The 25,985-nt window shown below is 40.7% G+C and overlaps 2 protein-coding genes and 1 long non-coding RNA gene across 5 annotated transcripts in view; 2 read left to right on the top strand and 1 right to left on the bottom strand.

Annotated features, from left to right (window-relative positions):
- Positions 1–398, bottom strand: part of SPTBN2 (spectrin beta, non-erythrocytic 2) — a 36,890-nt gene extending 36,492 nt beyond the window's left edge. Inside the window, exon 1 of the mRNA XM_019737612.2 lies at positions 167–398. The gene's annotated coding sequence lies outside the window, so the exon portion shown is untranslated. The remainder of the gene's footprint in view (positions 1–166) is intronic.
- On the top strand, positions 383–5,690 carry LOC109450385 (uncharacterized). Its single transcript, XR_002137841.2, has 3 exons — positions 383–685; positions 1,355–1,402; positions 3,577–5,690. It is a non-coding gene; the product is annotated as an uncharacterized LOC109450385 (long non-coding RNA).
- A 5,067-nt stretch (positions 5,691–10,757) lies between these two features.
- Positions 10,758–25,985, top strand: part of TOP6BL (TOP6B like initiator of meiotic double strand breaks) — a 61,474-nt gene continuing 46,246 nt past the window's right edge. For 2 of the 3 annotated variants that reach the window (XM_074336754.1, XM_074336753.1), the window contains exons 1-2: positions 10,758–10,911; positions 17,265–17,318. Coding sequence is in view for 1 of the 3 variants with exons in the window: in XM_019737676.2 (XP_019593235.2) it covers positions 12,736–12,925; positions 17,265–17,318 (244 nt within the window). In the remaining 2 variants the exon portion in view is untranslated. Of the gene's footprint in view, positions 10,912–12,735; positions 12,926–17,264; positions 17,319–25,985 lie in introns of those variants that run through there. The other variant, XM_019737676.2, reaches the window with a different exon arrangement.

Here is a 25,985-nt window from a genome sequence, read left to right on the forward strand (position 1 = left end):
TCCGGTCCTCGCCAGCCCCGGTAACCCCTGGGCTGTCTGGATAGCCCCCCACCAGCTTACCGGGTTTGATCTCTGCAGTTTACACACCCCACCTTTGTCCCTACTCCGATTTTCGTCCAAAATCTGTATCCCCAGGATACGCAATCCTCCCGTTAACGGCACTCACCGCCCGGAAGGCTTCCCAATATTCAGCCTGTTTTCCTTTTCAAATTTTCCTCTTTGGGCACCTCCAGTTCATTTCCTTTTAAGCATTTCTTGCATCCATCCCCTCGTTCTCCCGTCCTCCTTCAGGCAGGTAGGCCGGCTCTCTTCCCCAAAGCATCTCCATGGTGCGTATGGTGGAGATTCGCCTCCTCGCAGATCAGATTCTCGGAATAGTCATCACTGCAGCTCCTCTCAGCTCCTTCTCAGCTCCTCTCATTTATCAACCAGAATTCCGGCCTACTCACTGTCTTAAGAGGGAGTGGGGGTGGGGGTGGACATTTCTAGGCCTGGCACAGCTGGGTTTCTCCTTGGTTTAGTAGTGTCTGAGTGGTCTAGGGTCTATGGTCATTAACTGAGGTGAACTACTATCTGCTTAGGAGAGAAAAGAATGATATCCAAATAATAACAAAGTTATAAAGTGCAGTTGGTGCTAAAAGCACATCATCTCATGTGACCTCCACCACCACCTCAGCTCAAAGAGGTAGGTACTGTTCTTCCAGCGTAGGAAACTAAGCTCAGAGATGAACTATTAATAATAATAATAGATTGGGCTCGGTACAGAGTAGTTTAAACTTAACGGTTAGGTTACACTGCCCCGACCATGTGGGCGGCTTTCTACCACGGAAATGCCTGAAATGGCCAAGTAAGGGCAATGTGAAGAATGGGCTTTGCCTGACTTAGTGGGTTTAAGGTTTATTATTTATTTATTTATCTATTTAATTAATTATGAGTAGTGGAATTTTAGGGTCTTGCTCCTTTCTGAAAAGGTATGCATACTGAAACAAATATGTAAGTAATTGAAGTATTTTCCAGATAAGATTTTGGCAAGGTAAAATCACTTGTGTTAAACCCACTTGAAAACATTTTCAAGGTTCAAAGGAGTCCTGCTACCAGTCCTAACGAGTTGTGTGTGTCATCTCACCTACCTGGCCTTGGTTTTCCTGGTCTATAAAATGGGTTGGGAGGAGGGTCTGGGAGTTGCACTATAAGATGACCTTGAAGTTCTCTGCTAGCTCTGCTAGTCCGATTCTACCACTAAACTAGAACAGTGATTCTACCGCCAAATTGGAACCTGGTCTTCTGGGGTGCACCTCACTATTAGCTGTAGTTGGTTATTTATTACTTATCTTTTTAACTGTCACTCTTTCAGGCACCAGAATCAGAGAAGCGAGGGGATAAGCTGTAACTGTTCCCAAAGGTAAGAGTGAGTGTGTTCAGGGGGAAGGGGGCACTGAGGTGTGCTCTCGGTCATCAGAGCAGCTTGGTCACGGCTATTAAAGCTGATGGGATGAGAATCAACTGATCTGCCAAAGGAGCCAGAACCTCCAACCTTTGCTGCTCTGCTGGTTATGAGAAGTGGGTTGGGGGTGTGGTATCTCAACAACAGCCTGTTAGATTGTGACCCAATTAGAAGACACGGATATTAGGTCTTCTGATCAGCATAATAATATATTTTGTATAGATAGGTCCCATTTCCAGCATTTCATAATCCTTTAAAAGAAACCTCATAAGGTAAACACTGTCAGCCTCGTTTTATGGATGAGCTAACTGATGTTCAGATACTTAAGTGAATGACCAGGTTTACAGAGTTAGTTCATGGTAGAGCCACCAGGTTTTCTGATTTCTAATATATTCTTTCCCCTCTGCTAGAGAGGGGGTTTAGCAGAGTATTTCAAAGCACCCACTTGGGAGTCAGACTTCCTGGGTTTAAAATCTAGTTTTGCCACCTACTAGCTGTTTACCTTGGGCAAGTTACTTAACATCCCTGGGATTCAGTTTCCTCGCCTGTAAAATGGTGGTATAATGTGGGGGTTAAATGAGTTATTGCAGCTGCCCGGTGCATAGTAAGCACTCAACCAGTGTCAGCCATTATTATTTTACCACATTATAATTTTCCTATACTCTTTCCTAATTTGGGAGGAAGGAGGTCCATAAAGAGATCACTGAGATCGCTTGTCTCTGCTCTGCCACCGAGCGTCTGTGGACACTTGTTATTTTGCTCTGTAGTGCGTCAGTACAGTCAAGGATGAAGAAAACGTCGGCTTCTTTTTTACATACGTTGCAAAAGTAAATGAAATGGTGTCCATCAGTATGCCGAGCTTCTTGGAGAATCCGGGTTTGCTGCTTACCTTACCAAGACTCATGCAAAGGTCTTGGAAGGACTTACTGCTACCAAACCTATAGACAGAGCTGAATTCTCATTCCCCTCTTGTTCCTGTAGTATGGAAGAGGGGTGCCTCCTGTCTGAGACTGACTCTCCTGGCTTCTGCCCTAAGTCCCACCCCCTCCCACCGCCTCGCGTTCACACGCCTTCTGGTGAGCCCCCTCTCTGCTGGCTCCTTCCCTTCACCATTTAAACGTGCTCCAGTGCCTGCCAGCTTAAAAAATAAGTGAGAAACCCAGATCCTCCGCCACGTCTTGCCCTTCGTCTTTTGTACATTTTATTTATTTATTTATTCATTTGTTTATTTGATTAGTTTCAGGTTTGCCCTTCCTCTTTATAATCACAATCTTCTTGAGTCATTTGAACTCCTTGGCTCCACTTTCTCGCCTCCCATTCAATCAAACATTCATTCAAAAAGTATCTGGCTTATGTGCCAGGTACGGGGGGTCTGGGGATCTAATGATGAGTGAAATGGACATGGCCTTTGTGGTCTTGAAGCTTATAGCCTGGTGGGGTTGACAGACATGAATAAAACATTAATCACAGAGTATGTATGTGCAGATATATAATCACAAAGAATACTGAGTGTTATGAATGAAAAGTTCGGGATGCTATGTGAGGATATATATCACAGAGTCATAACCTGGCTAGGGATCTCAGATCATCTGAGCTACGTCTGAAATACGAGAGCATTAACTAGGTAGAGAGTGAGGAATAATAACAGCCATTACAGACATTAATTGGGAATTATATTTCTAACACTTCACATATTATTATTTCATTTAATCCTGTAACAACTCTGAGAGGTAAGGATGAACCCCATTTTACAGAAGAGGAAACGGAGTCACTGAGAAATTAAGTGCCTTGCCCAATGTCATTGAACCAGGCAGGGGTAGAGCTGGGATTTTAACCCAGACAGTCTGACACTTGAGCCGTGTTCTCAGCTACAGCGACACAGGGTGTGGCCATGGGGCCTGCTGCAGGATGCACGTGCGTGTGAGAGACGGAGAGAAGGGCAGTGGGTGGGAAACGGCAAGAGGAAATGTGTGGTGAATTCCGGCTGGCGAAGTAGGGATTTTTTCTTTTTTTCCCTCCTGCAGAAACTTCCCTTTAAATATCAAGAGACAGGACCTGATAAACCCAAAGCTCAGAGTTTATATCATCAACTGTTGTATTGGAAAGAACGTGTACGTTTTCCCTCCATACAGAAAATACAGTCGTTTTTGGGCTTGGAGCAGAACAGAAGAGGACTGGGAGAGGAGAGCAAGAGAGTTTAGATGCCACTGTGGGGCTTTGTTTGCTGTCCCCACCTCCAAACAATAGTGGACAGAGGGGCTTATGCTTCGTTTCATTCCTGGAACTCTGAGAAGACACAGCCTTTCAAAGTACCCTATGCTAACAGGCAAATGCCACAGAGTACAAACGGCATCGTCACCTGTGTATGCACCTGTCAGGTCTGACATATAGTCCATCTCCTCACCACCTCCAGCCTTCTCATCCCTGAGGCCTCAGTCTCCTTGGGTCCTTGAAGTTTGGAGGAAATATGAAAATTTCCTTGGTGCCCCGCCTGGCAGGGAGTGTGAGAGTGAGCTGCAAACTGAAAGGGTGCCTACGGGGATTGCTGTGGAGTGTGTGTGTGTGTGTGGGGGCGGTGAGAACCCACAGCAGGGGCGGAGGGGTGCCTGGCTCAGGTAGGGAACAGATGGAGGTTCACAGTACCAGGAATCGCTGAAGTGGGAGCCATGAAGTTCCCCATGAAGCAACCGCTGTGCTTTGTCTATACCAAGACCACAGTTTCCACCTGCCGGGGAACCCTGCCACAGTTGCAATGGCCATAAAGGCCAGTCGCCAAGACCAAGTGAAGGAAGCTACACTTTATCAGTAAGGCAAGAGACAGAAGATGGCGCTTGACTTTGATGCCCCTTCCCTGATGTCAGAATGATACATAAACCCCAAAGTAGAACATCATAAGGGAAGGGGATTGTCTATAACACTTGAAGCGATTGAATTGTCTTGAGTCGGTGACATTTATATTATATTTCTGCCATTGGTAGAAATGGAGGCCGAAGAGCTAGGTTGAGAAATAAAGAAAATTACGTATTTTCTCACCTGAGTCTATGAGACTGTAAAAAAGCCAAATCAAATGGGGCATTCTGATAGTGGGGTGGAGGGAGGTGGGGCCTGGGGGACGGAAGGGAGTCCCCCCCGGAGCTGCCTTACACAGTGTAGAAAAGTCTAGGGTTCTAGGAGCCCCAAGGGGTATGTGCTGAGCTGAGCAACGTTGTGAGTGCACGCTGTTGTTGACGAAACTGGAGAAAATAGAACTGTGTTGAGGACATCAGAGTAGTACATCTATTTATCTTTGTCAAGCTTGGATTCAAAGTAGGACTTATTTACAGACCATCCAGCCCAAACTATTTTTAAGTTCCAAACCTCAACACCATTAAAAACTGGACCTGAAAAGCCATTTGAATGATTCTAACCCATCTAGTAGCAGGCTGGGATCAACCACGATTTTTGATACTTTTGATATTAAGCTGTCAGTAATGAACCACTTCTTTCTTCTAAGAAGGTTATGCCACAAACCCCTGGGAATACAGAGACTCCCCTTGAAAAAGTGTCTGATCATCCCATATACCTGAAATAAATTTGGGCATCATCTGCCTATTACTAATAGCTGAAGGGAAGTCTTTGGGGTTCCTTGATCAAATTGCACTGGAAAATGTGAGTTGTGCTGGGAAGCCTACAGTACCAAAAGAATAGATTTTGTGTACATCTTTGAAGTTATGGCAGTTTAGCTCAGTTTCCTGTATCGTAGCCTAACTTACCTGTGCTGCGATACTATTATTGTTTAACTACTACTGACATCTGAAATTGCCTGGTGGTTAGGATACAAGACCCTGGAGTCTTATGGCTTTGTTGGAATTCTGGCCCATCATACTCTAATTGTGTGACCTTGAACAAGTTATTTCATTTCTCTGAGACTTGGTTTTTCTCTTCTGTAAATAGGGGATACTTTTCAAGAAGTAAGTGGTGGTGAGAAATAATGCATGTCAAGTGCATGATGCCTGGTGCCTGATAAGGGCTCAATAAATGTTAGCTATTGCTATTATCATTATTTTACTTGTTTTGTTTTAGGCAAATCTTAAGTAAAACATAAAGGCATACCTCAGAGATATTGCAGGTTCAGTTCCAGACGACCGCAATATTGCAAGCATCGCAACAAAGCGAGCTGTAATCTTTTCATTGGTGGAGGGTCTTGCCTTCAGTTTGTAAAAAAATGCAACATCCCTGAAGTGCAATAAAGTGAAGTAAAATAAAATGAGGTATGCCTGTAATAATGCATGAAAATATAGATTTGCATAAATGGTTTATGGGGGAGGTTATTTGTATTACAAAAGGATTCTTTAGTTTATGAAAGAACCGAACACAGGGTTTCTTTAAACAGTCAACTTCCCAGTATGTCTAAAATGATTCAATTCACACAAAATCGGGTTTATACTGATGGTTTAGGAATACAGCGAGTGTACAAAGCACAGGACATCCATAATACAGTCACTCAGGCCAGGTCTGAACCACTCCGACAAGTTAACAATAACAATCCTGGGTATTCTCTACTCCCCTTTATAAAGGGATTAGATGACTTCTCCATGGTTTCAAAGGGTAGAGCTGGGATCAATGGGTGGAAGATACAGTGGGGCAGATTTCAATTAATATAATGAGAAACTCTCCACCAAACTACATCTGTCCAAAGCTGGTTTGGTTTGACTCTAAGGTGGCAAATTTCCCAACACTAGATATTTAAGCAAAAGCTAGATATCAACATGTCAGGACTGTTGGAATGACTATTGCATGAAATAGGGAGGTGAATTAGGCTAGTGTTTCCCAACCTTAAATACATTAAACATGTTGTGCAAACTAGATCAATTCTCTGTCCTGGATACCAGGCAGACATGAGGAAGGAGGTAGAGAGAGGCTATTCAGGAAGAGGGTTGGGGACAAAATAAACTGGAAAAAATATTGCTCCTCTAGTTGGCAAATACTAGAATAAATGACTTCTAAGATTTCTTCTAATTTAAAGATTCTAAAACTCTCAAATTGTTTCACAGATGTTATTTTAACTATATTCCTGGGAGAATTTTCCTATTTTAGTTGTGGAAAACTAGAACATAACACCTAAAGTAATTGGTAAAACGGGAAAAAAATTCAGACATCCTGACCCTTTTAGACTTTCAATTCCACAGCCTCTTTTCAACTGGTAAGAACGAAAGTTGGGGAAACAGAAGGTAGAAGTGGCCTGAAAGCTAGAACAGAAAATCAATCAACTTTGGATTTAGAGATCAGTGAAAAATCAGCTCAACTAAGGTTCCATATTATTAGCTTTAAAGACTGTGTACACCAGCGTTCCCGGTAAAGTACTTCAGAGTACTATAATCCGACAAAGACTGAGGCATGACTGGACACGTGGATCCAGTGTCCTCTTTATTGGGGCTCCTAGAAGACGAATCTTTTCCAGTTAGCCTACTGGTCTTTCGAATAAAGTTGATCATCTGACCTTTGGATCCATGAGTTCACTTGACCAGATTACACTGCTGTTTTTATTCCCAATGTTTCTATGCCACAAAGAATACTTCCCTTCTAGTGGACATCATCAGCGGGCACGACAAATCCAGCCCTGCCTAGAGAGAAGGTGAAAAGCCAATTACGGAGGGCAGAAAGACTTTATGATATAGATTTTATTGGTTATCTACGAAGAGGAGAAATTGGACATTAACAGGAAAGGAATAAAGTCTCCTGGGCTGGCCCTGGAACTTGCTACTGGTGGATGAGAAATCAGAGACTGTGCAAAGGGTAATTGTAAGTCAGGATAAAACAGGAAGCTATCCAGTATCGTTGTCAGTCATTCTAAGAAGTAGAAGACGAAAACAGAATGGGCGTGAAGAAGAAAACACTCTAGTGATACAAATGTTGGTTGTGTTCTGGGGTGGGGTGGGGGCAATTTTTTCCTTTGCCCACACGTCTTAGAATGAGGAAAAACAAATGCTGCAGTCCAAAAACTGGCACGAAATTCAGCATCGTGATGGCCTCCACTGTCCCCCTAACCTAACATTCCTCTGCAAGAGCACTGCTGTCTGACCCCTGATAGAAAAGCAGAGGGAGGTGAGTAGTGAAGCTGCCCCAGATTCAGTGCTCCAGGTGGAGAAGGCCTCAAGAAGGTGAAGGGATGAGCTAATCTGAGCTTCACGGCCCCATTTCCAAGGATGTGATTAGTGGAGAGGCACCTGGGACCTGCTCCATTTCAGGAAACCCGGTTATGGGAACTGGTGGGGGGCAGACTTTGCTCTGTACGTGAAAGAAGCAGTTAACCCTTTCCTGTTGTATGACAAAAGCCTCTTTTAATAGTTGCCCAGGGGAAAGAATCTCCTCAAAAGGACTTAGTTTTGCATCAGCCTGATAAGGGGGACCTCAGGGATATTTTCCACCTATGTTCCTGGGGTCAGTCTCTTCAGGGCCTCTGAATGCTTTAGGGGAGCCTGAGAACAAGGTAGGACCTAAGACGTGTCTAGGAATGACATACACAGAGAGGACACATTCAAAAGGGAAACCCAGCCCCATAGGTCCTAAAATGTCACTCTTCACCTGGCAGCATTCCCTAGGATGTGCTGCTTCCACTCAAACCCTTGGGTTTGGGTCAGAATCAACTTCGGGCTCCCCTGGTGGAGTCTCTTCTAGCCAGACGGGGGATTTCTTCTCAGAAGAAACATGATGTCCAAAGTGGACATAAAACACTAATCCACATCCTGAGGTGAGTGGAGGAATGCAAGCAGAATCAATATGCCACCAGGTCTACGGCCTGGGGAGAACTGGCCCCCTGAAGACACACTAAAACCCTGAACACCAGGGGTTGAAAACATCCAGAGCAGCATCCAAAGGTTCCTTGGTTGACATGGTTGACTAAGGTGACCTCAACTTTGGGCAGATCATTTAACTTCTTTGGGCCTCAAATCTCTTCATCTGTTGAAGATAATTGATAATCTCTATAGTTCCTTTTGGCTCTAACATTCTATTGCTCTGAGGATGAGGTCTGAGTAAAAAGAGTTTTAATGATGTGGAGTCAATTCAACAGTATGTTAGTTACTAGACCCTAAACAGGTTGGGGGCAAAAATTGATGAGTGAGAGAAAGGTCGGAATGCTGTGGCTCACACAAGCCTTAGTTTGTGGGAGATGAGGGCAACTGTATTCATTGGCTCCTTAGCTTGTACACGAAAGGGTTGGCTTCTCATGGTACTATTCACGTCCCATACTCCAGAACTCTGAGACACACAGTTCGGCAGGTCGTATCCAGGTGGGAGATGCACTGGGTAGCTGTAGGGGAATGGAGAGAGGGGTTGCAAGATTTTCATTTCAGATTCTGGCTCTGCCATCTACACACTCAGTGTCATACAACCTCTTTTTGGAAGCTCATCTTTATCATTTATAAAATGAAAACAACACCTTTCATACAAGGCTGGGAAGAGTACTTAACATAAATAAGAAAAAGTGAAGAGCACTTAGCCGAACACATGCCCAGCAAATGTCCAACCTGCATCAAATGATGCTGGGAGTCCTGATGGCAGGCCCGCCTATCCAAAGCTCCCTCCCTGGCTTCTGCCTCCATCCTGGAGGGAGGGCTGGGGGTGGGGCGGTGTCTCTGGCTACCCCTCTGAGGCCTCCCCCACCTCTAGGATGGTATTGGTGTTTCACTACATGTTCATCCCCAAGGCTCGCTCCAAGGACAAGAGCTGGGAGCCAGGATGACCAACTTATCTGAAGAACTCCTACCGCTGTTCCTCCACCCTTCATCCCAATGGCATTCTCAAGGTGGGGCATTCTCAAGGTGGAGCATTTTCTGCTGAGCCAACACTCGCCATGGGAAATATTTTAAAGAGCCATCCTCCTCATCTTGGTTTCTCTCTCATCAAATAGTGAACATAACAATTGTCTCACAAGGTACTTGTGAGAGTTAAAAATTTATGTAAAGAGCCATTGGTGTCCCAACAACAGGCAGTCATTCAATACATGTTAGCTCCCTTCCCCATCTTCCCCTTGGCAACTCCCTTCCTAAAGGGGAAGAGAAGAGAGTGAAAGGGAGAGAAAGGCTCCAATGATTCCTCAAATGCCAGCCCTCTCTTATTAAGACTGAGATGGTATTATACATTTTCCAGAAATAAAAGCCACTTTTCTCCACTAGGTTTACCTGTGAGCAGCTGAGTGGGGGAGGGTGGTGAACAGCGCTCAGCGCAGACTGGAGAGGGCTATGATTCAGGTCTCGGTAGACGTGTTCTCTGGAGTAGAACCAAGGTTGTACACTGAACAGGCACTCTGCCAGCTCCCCTGCCTTTTCTGTCCAATCCTGGCTTCTTGGAGCTGGGTGGAAGAATTTCCCCGAGGAGAGCAGCCAACACCCTGTCCCACCCTGCTCCTTGGGCAACTCTCTGCCAGGCAGGAATCTCTCACCAGTTTTCTTTTGGCTGCCAGAGGAACCAGCTGCCAGATCATCCGTTTGGGCTCAACCCCCCGCTAGCCACTCCCCTCCCTGAACTTGCCCGGAGCCCTGCAGCTGGAGTCCGGAGAACTACCTCCTTTCAGTTGGGAATGCTCTTAGAAAACCCCCGAGCTTCTCAGGTCAGCGGGAGCCTAGGAAAGCCTACCGTTGGCGTATTTCGTGGAGTCTAACGTGGAGAGGGGCCTTTTCCCTGCGGGCGGGTGTCCCCTTTTAGGTCCTGCCTGCCCCTCTAGGTGTCCCCTACTAGGGTAGCTGGGCACCTTGGAATTGGGCTGGGAACATACTTGGGGCACGTTGCCAGATAAAATACAGTTTTGAATTTCAGATGAACAAATTAATTTTTTAGGTATGTCTCAAATATCGCATGGGATATACGTATGCTTAATTTTTTTTTCTTTTAAAACGAATTAAAATTTAACTGTACATCCTGCATTTTTATTTGCTAAATCTGGGAAACAGAGGTTGGCCTGAGGCACTTGGGGCAGCCCCCGCAGGAAATGAGGCTGCTTGGGGTCAAGAACCGGCTTGGGGTCCTACACCAGCCGCTTCTCCTGGCTGAGGGCGGTCGAAGCTGAAGCATTTTGGAAAGGGCTGAGGGCTGCGCCTCGGCGGGACCGTGGGAAAGTGCCTTTCGGGAGAAAGGAGTCGTGGCCTGGCCTCATTCCTGCTCGCCTCTAGCCACGCTTGCCCCGGGCAGGTTCTCCCCCAACCCCCGCGGCCCGCCCACACGTCAGCCCACCGGCCACGGTGGCCCGAGGTAGCTCCACTCCGCTCCTCGCAGGCCCCGCGGCTCGGAGCCTGGGGGCGGGGCGGCGCCGAGTGCGCAGGCGCGGCGGCCCGGTGGGCGGGGCGCACCCGCGCGCGGGCGGGAAGAGAGGCGTCGCGCGGCAGGGCTGGGACGCGGGCGGAGGTCGAAGCCGCGCCTGGCGCTCAGCGGCTGGGCGTCGCTGTCGCTCCTGGCACGCAATGGAGGGGACGGCCGTGGCCGTCTGTGAGGTGATGCCGGGAAGGGAGAGAAAGCAGAAAAGGACACTCTATGGGGAGACATACTTTGTGAGGAGACCGTGAAGTTTGGGCAGAGGGGTCTGGCGTTGCCTGAGGCGGCGAAGGAAGGTTCGGGAGTGATACGATTCGGTGCAGGTCATCCTGCCCCCGACACGGGGTTGTGAGGAGTGGATGAGACCCGGGGCGTGGGAGCGCTTGGGCAGGAAAGCAGGGAGGAATACTCAGCTGGGACAATGGCCGACTCTGGCCCGCAGGAACAGATAGCGTCGCCCCCACTTCACAGCTGAGAAAACCAAGACTCGGGAAGCGGCAGTGTTTGCCAAACATTAGCGGACACCCAGGTTAGAGCCAGGTTGCCAGCGTAGGTGGCCCCACCCGTGCTGGGGGGGCAGCAGGAAAAAGGGATGGGCAACCCTGGGGGGACGTCGGGAACAATCCGTGCAAATCGGGAATGAGGGAAAATTAATTTAGGCGCTTGGACCCACCAAGGTGTGGGGCGGCTTCCTGGGTCTGGGCCAGAGCAGCTGGGTGACGAAAGGCCTCACCCAGCTGTGACCACACCACGCAGGGAAGGTGGGACGGAACACCTGGCACGGACTCGCCACAGTTGTTCATTACAGCACGTTCACAGCCATCACTTGGTTGCAATGTGAGCTCCTGGCCTTGTAAGGGACAGTAGATAGTTAGATAGAACCATAAGCCACACGAGATTGACCTGACATCACCTTAGAGTTCTCCCAGTCTTCTTGCCTCATTTATCATCCGAGACAGTTAGAAGATTAGATTTTACAGATGACAGAACCTAGGATAGAACCCAGAATTTCTGGCTCACAGGCCAGTGTTCTTTTCCCAACTGCTTTCTCATTATGGATAAAGAAATGGCCAGAAAATATTAACAGAGGGAGCACAGTAAGTCAGAGGATGTGTGAAGGAAAGTGTTAGACTGTAAAACGCCTAGAAACCGTCTTTATAAACTGGTGCAAATTAGGATCTTAGTTCCCAAGTTCTCTTACTGAGAGCTCCCTGCCTTTAAAATAAAGGGGGGTAATAATTTCCCCGTAGTACCTTAGTGTGGAAGTGAGAGTCTACTTTCATAAGTAATAATGGGAATTAAATGCAAAATATTTCATTTTAAATTTGTCTCATCAAGAGTGAATGTTTTCTCCAGACATCTTGGGGATTGTCCAACTTAAAATATTGTGTGCAGTCTTTACTGCAGCTGAACTTATTAGAAATAATAGCTAATATTTATTAAGAATTTACTACATGCCAGGCACTGTGTTAAGCATTTAGCATATATTTTGTTTACATTTAGCAGCAGTCATATGTGGTATATCTGTTCTCATTTTTATAAATGAGGAAGCTGAGGTACAGAAAAGTAACTTGCCCAAGGTCATGTGGTAAAATTTGGCATCAAGGATTCAAACACAGGCATCTGCCTCCAGACCTGGTGCTCTTAACTGGTATTCTGACCCTCAGAAATGTTGATTTAATGAAAGGTAAAGATGATTCATAGTTAATGTTGGCTTTTATTTGGAAGAAAGAAAAGAAACAGGAAAAACAAACTCCCACTTAATTTTTCAAAGTATTATTTCCAGATGAACTTAACCCTTTGAATAAAGCAATTTAATATCTCCATTTCCTGACTTGTTAAGCACTGTTTTGAATTTCACTGTCTCCTTTCTTATGTCACGACCCTAGCTATTTCTCCAGTTTAGACACAATGCTTTGTTCTGAACAAATGTAAATCTGAGATTTTGCAAGCAAAAATATTTTTGGAAATTAGAATTGTTAACTGTATCATAATTGATTACCATGATTTCTAAAGAAGATTGTATTTTCTTTAAATTGTGCCCTTTTCAGATTTTGAAATATTTAATAATTCACTGGAAGTGTGAAACAGCAGGAGTATCAAAGGGAGCATTGCTAGAAGGACAGCTAGTGATTTCCATAGAAGCATTAAATTCTAAGCACCAGGCAAATACTCTTCATTGTGTAACAACTAGTAAGTGGAGGAAGAAAACTGATTTTCTGTCTTTGTTTGATCATGATTTATGTTATAATTTATTTAAAAATTTCAATTAGTCATAATCTTTTATCATATTACCACTTTAGGGTTGTTCCATAGTTTAAAAACTTAAATGATTATGTAATAAGTATCTGGTGATTTACAAGTGTCATACAAAGGTAAGTAGAATGACTTACGATAGGATTATTTATTTTACTGGTGTAAGGTAAAATTGCTCAGAAACAATCTTACCCTTGCTCTTGGTTTTAACCTGTTTCACAGCAAAATTATGTTGAATGTTATCTCCTTTTTCGTTCATGTCCAGCCTTTGGTAGTTGGAAAAGAGACAAAAAATAAAGGGAAAGAAATGATAAATAGTACATACTTTGAAATTAGTTTGAAAATATGTATCTCTTCCATTTGACTCTTACTTTGTTGTCTATTTTGCCTATACTTTTGAGGGAAAGCTGATGCATTGAGTGGCCCTAAACTAATTTTCTTGAACTTGTGAAGTGATAACTTTTTTGTTTGTCTGGGTTTTTGATGTGTGTGTGTGTGTGTGTGTGTGTGTGTGTGTGTGTGTGTGTAGGTTTATTGAAGGATGCTTTGGAATGAAGTCCCATCAGCCTTAGAGTAGTCACACTGAGTCCCAGTTGAGACTTTAGGCTCCGCAAGACATTTTCTCACCTGAACTGGAATGACCTGTCTTCCCTTTGTGTACCTAGCAGTAAACATCCTCAAGAGAGGTATGATAAGTTGGTCTGCTTCTACTCTGCATGAACTCCACTCTGACTGGGCAGAGTTCCCACCATTCATTAGAGAGATGGTTAGCTACATGGCTAGGGTCATGTTGGTCTGTATATGGTTGTATTAGCTTGTGCGTTGACTCTGACACAATAAACTGTTGCTAAGGTAGCCCAATTGATTTCACTTAAAGCAAAGGACTTGAGCCACAGTAACTTTTGGAAAGAAACCCAATTCTAAAGGCATTTTGAGCCTAATGGATTTCTTCAGCCCATCTAGTATAGGGGGCATTTCTTTCTCTTTCCTGTCTCATATTTATGTAATTATTTTCCTTTTTCTTTTTTGGTAGGGGAAAGGTGGTACATGCTTGTCATAAGACATTCCAACATTACGGAATCATGGAAAGTGAGACTTTCTGGTAGTTTTACCCCCTGTGGTAATTATTAATTAACTTTCAATATGTAGTCTAGATTTTCTGTGCACATGGTCATAGTCTCACTAGGTGGATAGAAAGCCAGATTGCCAGCATTCTGGGATTGAGAGGTAAAAGGGGTGTCGGGTATCTCAGCGTTCAGTATTTATGTTTACTCAATCCATTTGTTTTTAGTACAACTTTGGTTCTCAGCCCAGAGACCTATGTTCTATCTTTTCAAAGAATAACCTCACCCCTGCCCCCACCAAGGTTAAGGAGGGCCAGTCCCTAGAATGCTGAGTGGAGGAGGGAATCTAAAGATCTGACTACTTCCATTCATTTTTACAACCGACTCTCCTTATTTTAGCTCTCACCCTACCCCTGCTTCCAGAAGTTCCTGATAATGCTATTCCTGAGTCTGGGGATTTTGTTGTATAATTCGGGTTGTTTCTTGGCCTTCCCCTTTTGTGGCTTATAATTCAATTTCTCAGGTCTAAATCTTTTCCCACTTGTACTTCTGCTTTTCAGTTTCTAGAATTTTATTCCAATCATCTTTGTGTCTTATTCTCTATCTTTGTGGGTTTGTTCGTTTCTAAAAATATCCCCTTTCTATTGTTTTATTCAGATTTCAGGAGGGAGTAAGAAGAGATGTGTATGTTCAATATGCCATCTTTACCTGAAAGTGTGAAGTGTTGTCTTTGGTCCGAAATTTTTGATGAAGCACTATATATTAGTTACCTAGGGCTGCTATAACAAAGTAGCACAAACTGGGTGTCTTAAAACAAATAAATTTATTCTGTCACAGTTATAGAGGCCAGACATCCAAAATCAAGATCTCAATAGGTTTGGTTCCTTCTGGAGGCTCTAAGGGAGAAATCTATTCCATGCTGCTCTCCTAGCTTCTGGTAGTTGGCAGCAAGCCCTTGGTGTTTCTTGGCTTGTAGTCTTATCACTCCAGTCTCTGCTTCTGTCTTCATGTGCTGTTCTCCCCTGTGTTTATTTGCATCTTGTCTTCACAAGGCCCCTAAAGGACACCAATGGGATTTAGGGTTACCCTCCAGTACGACCTCAACTTGATAAAATCCGTGAACACGCTATTTCCAAATAAGGTCATATTCACAAGTTCTCAGGCTTAGCTCTTCAAAATCTTTTTTCTTAAATTTTTATTGGGGAATATTAGGGGACTGAGTTTCTTCAGGGCCCATCAGCTCCAAGTCGTTGTCCTTCAAATGTGGAGGGCGCAGCTCAGCTCCAAGTTCACTTGCTGTTTTTAATCCTTAGTTGCAGGGGGCGCAGCCCACCATCCCATACGGGAATTGAACTGGCAACCTTGTTGAGAGCTTGCGTTCTAACCAACTGAGCCATCCGGCTGCCCCTTCAAAATCTCTTAGAGGCACAAAATTCAACTGACAACAAACCAGCGAATTGTATTACTGGAATGATCCATCCGTGAGAAGCTGAGAGATGACTGTGTTTTTTCCATCAGTAATTGTTGAAGGCTTTAACAAGTATTATTTGTTGCAGTGTTTCCCAAAATGTGTGCTACAGGATGTTTATATGAGTTAAGAGAAAAGAGTTATGTAGTCATCTAAATTTGGGGAATGCTGGTTAAAATCGATGTGCTTCATTACTTTAGATCTCAGAACCTTTAATATGCCAGTGTGGACTGTGACTCTTTCGAAATGTATAGCGTTTTCCCAAACTATTTGACTTCATAGCCCCATAGAGGAAGTTTTTGGGAATGTTGTTGCTATAAAAATATGTTCTACAAATTAGTCTCTACTGTCCTCTTTGCATCTGAAAGGTAGCACTTTATTACTTTAGTACAGAAACATTAGAAGTATGGCTGAAAATTGGGGGCTGGATGGGGTGTGGAGCAGGTGGGATGATTACTCTCCTCGAGCACGTTCACCAAAAGTGACCCATTTTTGACAATTGTTGACATGATACTTGTTAAAACTAAGTAAGCGTTAGCAGAAACAGTGTGACATAAGTAATTGAGAAAGATCATGGACTCACTGCAAGACATGTGGATTTTGTTATTTTTATTTATTTTTTTGTTAATGTTCTAGCTCCTCACTAATCACTAGTGTAGGCCTGCCACCACCTGCCATCCCTGTCCCAAAGACCCATTCTCCTGTAAGTTAGAACCAGTGTGTGCCTGTGAGGAACACTGAAAAAAAAAAAAAAAAAAAAAGATTGTCACTTATTAAATGTTCTATGCTACTTGGGTGCAGGCCTTTTGAAGTGTGTATCATTTGTGCAGAATCATTCAAAATCTGGATATCTAGGGCATTGCTATCCAATAGAACTTTTTGTGTTGATGGAAATGTTCTATTTCTGTGCTATTCAGTACAGCAGCCATTAGCCACACTTGGTTATTGAGCACTTGAAAAGTGGCTAGTATGACCAAGGAACTGAATGTTTCATTTAATTGAGCTAAATTTAAATAGCCACATGTGGCTACTCTATTGGAAAGCACACATTTGAAGAGTGGTGTTGCCTCTCACCCTAGTTCAGTAATTCTTAACCCTTTTACCTTGCCTGCAGAATAAATATTTCTTGAAGGATAGACACATTTCCATTGGTTCCTATGGCAGTGATTCTTAGCTTCTTAACTATTGGGTCTTATCCCTGAGGGGGAGGGCATGTTGAATTTGGAAAAAAAGCCTCCAGATGGTTCTGATCTTTTTTCCCTTCTTAGTTAGCTACTGCCTCCCTCACATTCTTCTCTTGAAGAATGATTGCTCTAAATGTTCTAATGTTCAAATTTAGAATTCTAGGTACAGACAATTCTTACGTGATAGTCTAGTATTTTCCACCAAAGAGTAAACTGGCTAAAAGAAAGGCCAATTTTTTTATACTGGAATATGGGTTATTGGCATGATATACTCTGGTTACTAGCTACATTTTGAAGTTTTCCTATAATTTTCTGGTATTGAATATAGGTGAAAAGACTTGGCTATTTGGTTTCATCTCCAAGAAGTTATTCTGCTGTCAGAGTTGTGGCCTCATAACACTTCTTTGGTGCCTCTAATTTTACTGAACTCATTAGTAGTAGTTCACCATTTTTATATTCTGCATCTTTAAGCAGTGTTTTCAGGCTCCCATTTGATTCTTTAGGTAAAATCCATTTAATTGTTTTATTTGTGATATTTCCTTGTATTTTGTTTCTTACAGTTGCTTCTGCAGGAAGCATCTATGGTGGTTTGATCAGCAAGAAGTTCCTAAAAGGTAAAGAATTACCCAACTTCTATGAGACTAAATCTCTTCCTGTTAATGTATTTGGTATTTTTCTGAAACAGACTTGTAGTGAAAGGTAGGGTTGCCAGATTTAGGGGGGGGAAAAAAATACGGAACGCTCACTTAAATTTGAATTTCAGATAAACAATGAATAATTTTTTAGTATAAATATGTTCCATGCAATATTTATCCTGTGTTTTATCTGGCAATCCAATTGAAAGATGATCTATAAAATTGTGTAGACACAGGAATGGACAAGATACTGAGGTCACTGTTGCTTCTCTGAATACTCTCTATACAAGCTCAGGCAACATTTACCCAGATGTAAAATAAAATTTTTAGTAAAATATTTACCAAAAAATGTCTACCTCAAAGAAATGTGTGGAGAACACTTTTACCGTAAATTTTGGCTAGGTTTAATACTGTTTCCAACATGCCAAAGTTTGTATGGTTGAGGAGCTTTCAGTGACTTTGGTTTTAGAAGTTTTTCTTCCCTTTTCTTGAGAATGATCTAAAGCTGAAGGACATGCATTTATTTTTAAGGAGACTAAAATGATCTGAGAACTGTTGTGCTTTCATTTTTATCTTCTATGGTTGTATGTTTGTAAATATTATCTGATGGGCCTATCTTTTCCTAACGAGTGGTTAATTTACAAATTTTACAAAATAATTTTTAAAAGAAACTTTTCCCAACTAAATCTGGAACATACACAGACTGTGGTGGTTTATTTTCCAACTTACATTTGTCATTGTTTTAAGATAATATGCTATATGTATTAAATATGGAAACAGCCAGAAAATTACATTAGAAAGGTATAATATAAAATACCGGGGGTGCCAAAAAAATGTATACAAGTGGACACTTTGGTCAACATTGCTCAAGCAGTAGTTCACCTTCACCATAATCAGAATTGTCTGGGTGCTGATGGCAACCACTTTGAGCACCTCTTTTTTCCCCTCCTTTTTTTCTGCCTCCCCCCACTCCGGTTCAAGCCGTTGTTTCTCAGTCTAGTTGTGTAGGACACAGCTCCCTGGCCCCTGCTGGTATTATGAGCTTTGTACTCCCCCCGGCTGAGGCAGGCAGTCGCTGGTCATGGGTCGGCCACTCACAGCAGCTCACGGCAGCTCTCGCTGGCTGCCGGCCACTCACGCTGGCCACTCATGGAGCACACAGCAGCCCATGCTGACCTCTGGCTGCTCACCGCAGCCCAGCTCCAGGGAGAGCTGTTGTTCACAATCTTAGCTGTAGAGGGCGCAGCTCAGTGGCCCATGTGGGAATCGAACCAATGAGCTCAGTGTTAGCAGCATGGTGCTCCAACCACCTTAGCCACCAGACAGGCCCTGGGACAGACTTTAAGATGAAGTTTAGAATAAATTCAGTCATTGGCTTAGTCATAGTGTATTATGGCACTTTATTATATTCTTTTCAGACTTTCCCCCATATATTTTTATTTTTATTTGTTTATTTTTTATTATTTTATTTTATTTTACTTTATTTTGTATGGTACGAATGGCCTTTATTGATTGCAACCTGAAGTGGAACAGGAAGGGATACGACAGCTCTGCCACCTGGGGCGGCTTCACAGACTTCGTTGCAGCTGTCAAAAGCTCCCCCATGTATTTTTAAATACAACTGTAATCACAATAGATACACAATTTTGTCCTACTTCTTTTTTTGACTTGACACGTAAGCATTTTTCATGTTATGACATGGTTTTCTATTCAGTACTATTATTTTTTTATAACTTGGAATTAATGTATTGTTTAAACCAAAAGTTCAGTAATATATATGTTTTTTAATTAAGCAGGGTGACAATGGTTAGTAAAATTACATAAATTTCAAGTGTACAGTTCTGTAATACATTGCCCATATATCATATTGTGTGTTCACAACCCATAGGCAGTTCTCCTTCCATCACCATATATTTGACCCTGTTTACCCTCATCTACCACCTCCCATCCCTCTTACCCTCTGGTGACCACTAAACTATTGTCTGTGTCTATAATAATCATTATTTTTAATGGATAAATTGTCCATAAGGAAAGATATCATTAATTAATTAACAATTTTAATATTTCTAGGCATTTAGATTTGCTCTTTCTTTTTTCCCCCATTATTAAAAGTAGCAGTATATTGTAGTGGTTAGGAACTCATCCTGTGTGTCCATTTTTTTTTTTTTTTTTACATAACTTTTGTTTTACTTTTTGTATAACCCCCAAATTCAAATGTTGAAATCCTAATGACTATTGTGATGGTATTAGGAGATGCAACCTTTGGGAGGTGCTTAGGTCATGAGGGTGGAGCCCTCATGAATACGATTAATGCCCTTATAAAAGAGACCCCACAGAGCTCCCTAGGTCATTCTGCCACGTAAGGATACAGTAAGAAGTCTGCAACCCAAAAGAGGGCCCATGATCTGACCATGCTGGTACCCTGGTCTTGGACTTCTAGCCTCCAGAACTGTGAGACATAAATTTTTGTTGTTTATAAACTACCCAGTCTGTGGTACTTTGTTATAGCAGCCCAAACAGACTAAGATACTGTGCAGGTTGTATTATAGGCTTGACACCATCATGTACAAATTACTGAGATTCAGTTTCATTGTTATAATGCCATTTTGTTTCAAGATGTACAGTTGGCTATGGAATGATAAATCTAATGTAGTGATTTCCTAAATCTCATTTTCTTGTAATACACTACTCATACAAGAGTATCACTGTAGAGGGTCTTGAAGAATTAGAATAATACCTAAAATGTTCTTTAAACAATAGCTATTTATATGATGATATTTTTCCAAAGAGAATAAAATAATAAAAACTGAATGTGTATATTGGGTTACAGTCTTAGAATTTATTTCACTCTAAATAAATATATATAGTGATTAAAAACACAGGCTTTAGAATCAGTCAGCCCTGTGTTTGAGCCCCAACTTTTACATGCTATGTAACATTTGAACATTATTTTTTTTCAGTTGTAAAAATGGGAATAATAACAGAATTCCTACCTCATCGAGTTATGTGAACTTATGCAAATTTATTGCAAACTGTTAGTATAGTGCCCAACACATAGAAAATGTTTAATAACTATTAACCTGTTATTAATAATAATAAAATTTAGTATTACTCAGAATAATTGGGCTGGGTTCTAAATAAAGTTTCTCTTTGTTTTACTCCAGACTTTCTGAAAGCATTTCTTTCTTTCTTTTTTTTTTTTTAAAGATTTTTTATTGGGGAAGGGGAACAGGACTTTATTGGGGAACATTGTGTGCTTCCAGGACTTTTTTCCAAGTCAAGTTGTTGTCCTTTCAATCTTAGTTGTGGAGGGTTCTGTTCAGCTTCAAGTTGTTGTCCTTCCAGTTTTAGTTGTGGAGGGCACAGCTCAGCTCCAGGTCCAGTTGCCGTTGCTAGTTGCAGGGGGCGCAGCCCACCATCCCTTGCGGGAGTCGAACCGGCAACCTTGTGGTTGAGAGGACATGCTCCAACCAACTGAGCAATCCGGGAGCTCAGCAGCAGCTCAGCTTAAGGTGCCGTGTTCAATCTTAGTTGCAGGGGGCAGAGCCCACCATCCCTTGCGAGACTCGAGGAACTGAACTGGCAACCTTGTGGTTGAGAGCCCACTGGCCCATGTGGGAATCGAACCAGCAGCCTTTGGAGTTAGGAGCATGGAGCTCTAACCTCCTGAGCCACCGGGCCGGCCCCTGAAAGCATTTCTTGAATATAAATTACTTGTTTGGGGGAAGCTAATAGAAACTAGATGGTTATCAGTTCTCTTTAGTTATTGAAAAAAATCATAACAGGAAAAAAAGGACATTTTCATTTCTACCATACTTTTTATTTCCATTCTGAAAATAATGATTTCTTTGCATATTAACTGCCAGATATAAACAGTGTATACTACATAGCCTAATAGTTGGCAGGAATTTTACTTTTTTAGGTATTCTAGACTTGTCTGTATTTGATACATCAAATTCAAGATTTACTTGAATATTTAATTTGTGAGCATTGAAAAATTATTTTTGTTTATGAAGTATTTTATGTGCATGATATTAACAAAAGAATAAAGAAACAAATATCACCAATAATTCTAGAGATAATTGTTATTAACATTTTAATCTCAAAGTCTTTCTTTCCTGTACATATTTTATAAAAGTACCATTTTGCATAGTGTATCTTATATTTTTCACTTAGAGTAAGCATTTTCTTATCTCATAAGAAGTCTTTGAAAATATCATTTAAAACTCATAGGGGAGGTCCTAGGCAACGTAATAGGGCAAGAAAAAGAAATAAAAGGCAAAGAGGTTGGAAAGGCAGAAGTAAAACTTATTTGTAAATGAAATGACTGTTTATGTACAAAATCCTAGGGAATCTGCAAAATAACTCTTAGAAGAAATATGTGAATTTAGCAAGGTTACAGGATTTAAAGACAATATAGTAAAACTACTATTTTTATATACTAGCAGCAAAGAGAAAAATTTAAAAAACAGTTTCATTTATAAGAGGATCAAAAAACATGAAACACTCATGGATAAATTTAATGTAAAAAGTAGATTGCTATGCTGAAAACTACAAAACATTGCTGAGAGAAATTAAACAATAAATGGAGAAATAAACCATGACATAGGTTGGAAGATTCAATATTGCTAAGATGCCCATTCTTCCCAAATTGATCTATAGATTCTTCATAATTATATACATCAGCAGACTTTTTATAGAAATTGACAAACTGCTTAAAATTTTTATATGGACTAATAAGTGATTTTATAGCAAATTTGCAGGATACAAGGTTAATATACAAAAGTCAGTTGGCTTCCTATATACCAGCAATGAACAAGTGGAATTTTAAATCAAAAACACATTACCATTTACATTATGAAATACTTAGGTATAAAGCATAAAATAATATGTACAAGATCTATATGAGGAAAACCATAAAGCTCTGATGAAAGATATCAAAGAATAATTAAATAAATGGAGAGCTGTTCCATGCCATGGAGCAGTGTCCTGATTACTACAGATGCATAGTAAGTCTTGAAGTCAGATAGTGTTAGTCCTTAGACTTTTTTCCTCTTCAATATTGAATTGGCTATTTTGGGTCTTTTGCCTCTCCCTATAAACTTTAGAATCAGTTTGTCAATATTCACAAAATAAATTTCTGAGATTTTGATTGGGATTGCTTTGGATTTATAGATCAAGTTGAGAAGAACAGACATCTTGATAATATAGTAAAAGATTGTCACTCACTGGATAAAATAAGAACGCATAAGTTTATACTGATATAAGTAAGGGACAGAGGAAAGCTCTTCTTTATGGTAATATGCCAACTAATAATGCAGAAGGGATAAGGGACTTAGAAGATTATCAATGGATACCAAAACTAAGGAGTGCAACTTTGATGAGGAACAGGATATATACTTAATTTGTGGAGAGGTACTTTGAAGTTATTTATCAATTACAAGGTAAAAATTTTCCTATCCTTGACATGGAACATCTCTCCATTTATTTAGTTATTCTTATAGATCTTGTACATATTATCATCCTATATTTGGTCAGTGGAAGTTTTTTCAAGCTGGCTCCTGTGTCTTCTGATCTATTCCCAACATAGTTAAGAACTTCTTGATTTTTAGGATGTTCTAGGCTCATCTTGTATTTTCCCTCTCCAACCCCAGTCTGTTCTCTGTATCTATAAACTTGTTTAGTTTTTTTAAAGACTCCACATATAAGTGAGATCATATGATATTTGTTTTTCTCTGTCTGACTTACTTTATTTATCATATTGCCTTCAAGGTCCATCCAGTTGTCTCAAATGCAAGGTTGTATTCTTTTTTTTTAGGGCTGAATAATATTCTTCTGTGTGTGTGTGTGTGTGTGTGTGTGTGTGTGTGTGTATCACGTTTTTTTTATCCCTTCATCCATCAGTGGACACTTAGGTTGTTCGTACCTTTTAATCCTCTTCACCTATTTCACTCATTCCCCACCCCCGACCCTCTGGCAACCATCATTTTGTACTCTATACCTATGAGTCTGTTTTATAATACTTTGTTTGCCATTTTTTAAAAATACCACATCTAAGTGAAATGTGGTATTTGTCTTTCTCTGTCTGACTAATTTCACTTAGCATGGTACCCTCTAGGTCCATTCATATTGTCAGAAATGGCAAGATTTCATTCGTTTTTATGGCTGAGTAATATTCCATTGTATATACCGTGTTTCCCCGAAAATAAGACCTAGTGGACAATCAGCTCAAATGCGTCTTTTGGAGCAAAAATTAATGTAAGACCCGGTCTTATTTTACTATAAGACTTGGTATAGTATAATATAGTATAATATAATATATAATATAATATGACATAATGCCCAGTCTTATTTTACTATAAGAGCCAGTCTAATAATATAATATAATATAATAGAATAGAATAGAATAGAATAGAATAGAATAGAATAGAATAGAATAGAATAGAACCCGGCCTGATTTTACTATAATGTAAGACCTGGTCTTATGTAATATTATATTATATGTAAGACCCAGTCTTATATAATATTATATTGTATTCTTGCTCCAAATGACGCATTAGAGCTGATTGTCTGGCTAGGTCTTATTTTCGGGGAAGCACGGTATGTACCACCTTTTCTTTATCTAGTCGTCTATCAATGGACACCTAGGTTGCTTCCATATCTTGGCTGTTGTAAATAATAGTACATTGAACATGGGAGTACACGTATCTTTTCGAATTAGTGTTTCTGTTTTCTTTGGTTAAATACTCAGAAATGGAATTGCTGGATCATGTGGTAGTTCTATTTTTTATTTTCTGAGGAACCTCCATACTCTTTTCCATATGGTTGCACCAATTTACATCCCCAGCAACAGTGTATAAGGATTCTCTTTTCTCCACATCCTCACCAATACTTGTTATTTCTTGCCTTTTTTGTAGTAAACATTCTAACAGGTGTGAGGTGATATCTCTTTGTGGTTTTGATTTGTATTTTCCTGAAGCTGAATGACGTTGAGCATCTTTTCTTGTACCTGTTGGTCACCTGTATGTCTTCTTTGGAAAAATGACTTCATATCCTCTGCCCATTTTTAAAGCAGAATGTTTGCTTTTTTGAGTTGTATGAGTTCTTTATATATTTTGGATGTTAGCTCTTTATTAGATATATGATTTGCAAAATTTTTATTTCATTCAGTAGGTTGCCTTTTCATTTTGTTGATGGTTTCCTTGGCTGCGCAGAAACTTTTTAGTTTGATGTAGTCTCACTTGTTTATTTTTACTTTTGTTGCCTTTGCTTTTAGTATCAAATCCAAAAAATCATTGCCAAGACAAATATCAATGAGCTTACTACCTATGTTTTCTTCCAGGAGTTTATAGTTTTAGGTCTTTGATCCATTTTGATTTAATTTTTTGGTATGGTATAAGATATTGGTTCAGTTTCATTCTTTTGCATTTTAAATTTTAAAATAGTTTTACACTTACAGAAGAATTGCAAAAACAGTGCAGAGAGTGCCTGTATACCCTTTATATTTTAAATAACTATAGTACAATTACCAAAACAAAGAAATTAACATTAATGGAATACTATAAACTACAGACTTCATTAAGATTTTACCAATTTTCCCACTAATGTTCTTTTTCTGTTCCTGGATCCATTCCAGGATCTCACTTTGCATTTAATTGTCATGTCTTAGGAATCTCTTTTAATATGTGGTGGTTCCTGTCTTCCTTTTTCTTTCATGATCTTGACAATTTTGAAGAGGACTTGTCTTCATTATTTTGTAGAATGTCTTTCAGTTTGAGTGTGTTTGATTTTTTTGTTTTATTAGATTGAGGTTATATGTTGTTGGGAAGAATACCAGCGAGATGATGTGTCCTTTTCAGTGCAAATATCAGGGGATTGATGAGGTCGGTATGTCTTATTATTGGTGGTATTAACCTTGATCACTTGGTTAAGGTATTATCTGCTGGATTTTTCCAAGAAGAGTTACTCTTTATAATTTTTGAATATTTGGGGGAAATACTATGGGACTGTGCAAATATCCTGTTTCTCCTTAAATTTCCATCCACTAATTTAGCACTCATTGGTGGATCTTACCTGCAGCAATTATTACTTTAGTGTTATTGTGATTTAATACGTTCTCATTCCTTTTACATTTATTTATTGGATTTATTTGTAAGGAAAAGCTGTCCTTTTTCACTTTTTATTTATTAATTCAATATTTTATTTATATCAGGATGAATTTGGAGATATTTATTTTATTTGGGGGGGTTATAATTTAGTGCTATTCTTTTGCTCTATTTTGGGTATTTTCAAACATAATTCCTGCCTTACAATATTATTATTTTTGCTTTAAACTCTTAGTTGTATGTTAAGACAAACTCATCTTTTCTGTTTATCTACTTATTTATTATTTCTGATGCTTTTCATTTCTTCCTGTATACCTAGGTTTCCACCTTCAGCCTAACGAACATCCTTTAGCATTTCTTGTAGTGCAGGTCTTCTAGCAAAAAATTATTTCATCTTTTGTTTATCTAAAAATGACTTTATCTTTTTTTTAAATTAAAGTTTATTGGGGTGACAATTGTTAGTAAAGTTACATAAGTTTCAAGTAAAAACGACTTTATCTTACCCTCATTTTTAAAGGACATTTCACTGGGATTCAAATTT

The sequence above is a fragment of the Rhinolophus sinicus genome, linkage group LG06 (genome assembly GCF_036562045.2).
Source record: "Rhinolophus sinicus isolate RSC01 linkage group LG06, ASM3656204v1, whole genome shotgun sequence".
Taxonomy (NCBI): domain Eukaryota; kingdom Metazoa; phylum Chordata; class Mammalia; order Chiroptera; family Rhinolophidae; genus Rhinolophus; species Rhinolophus sinicus.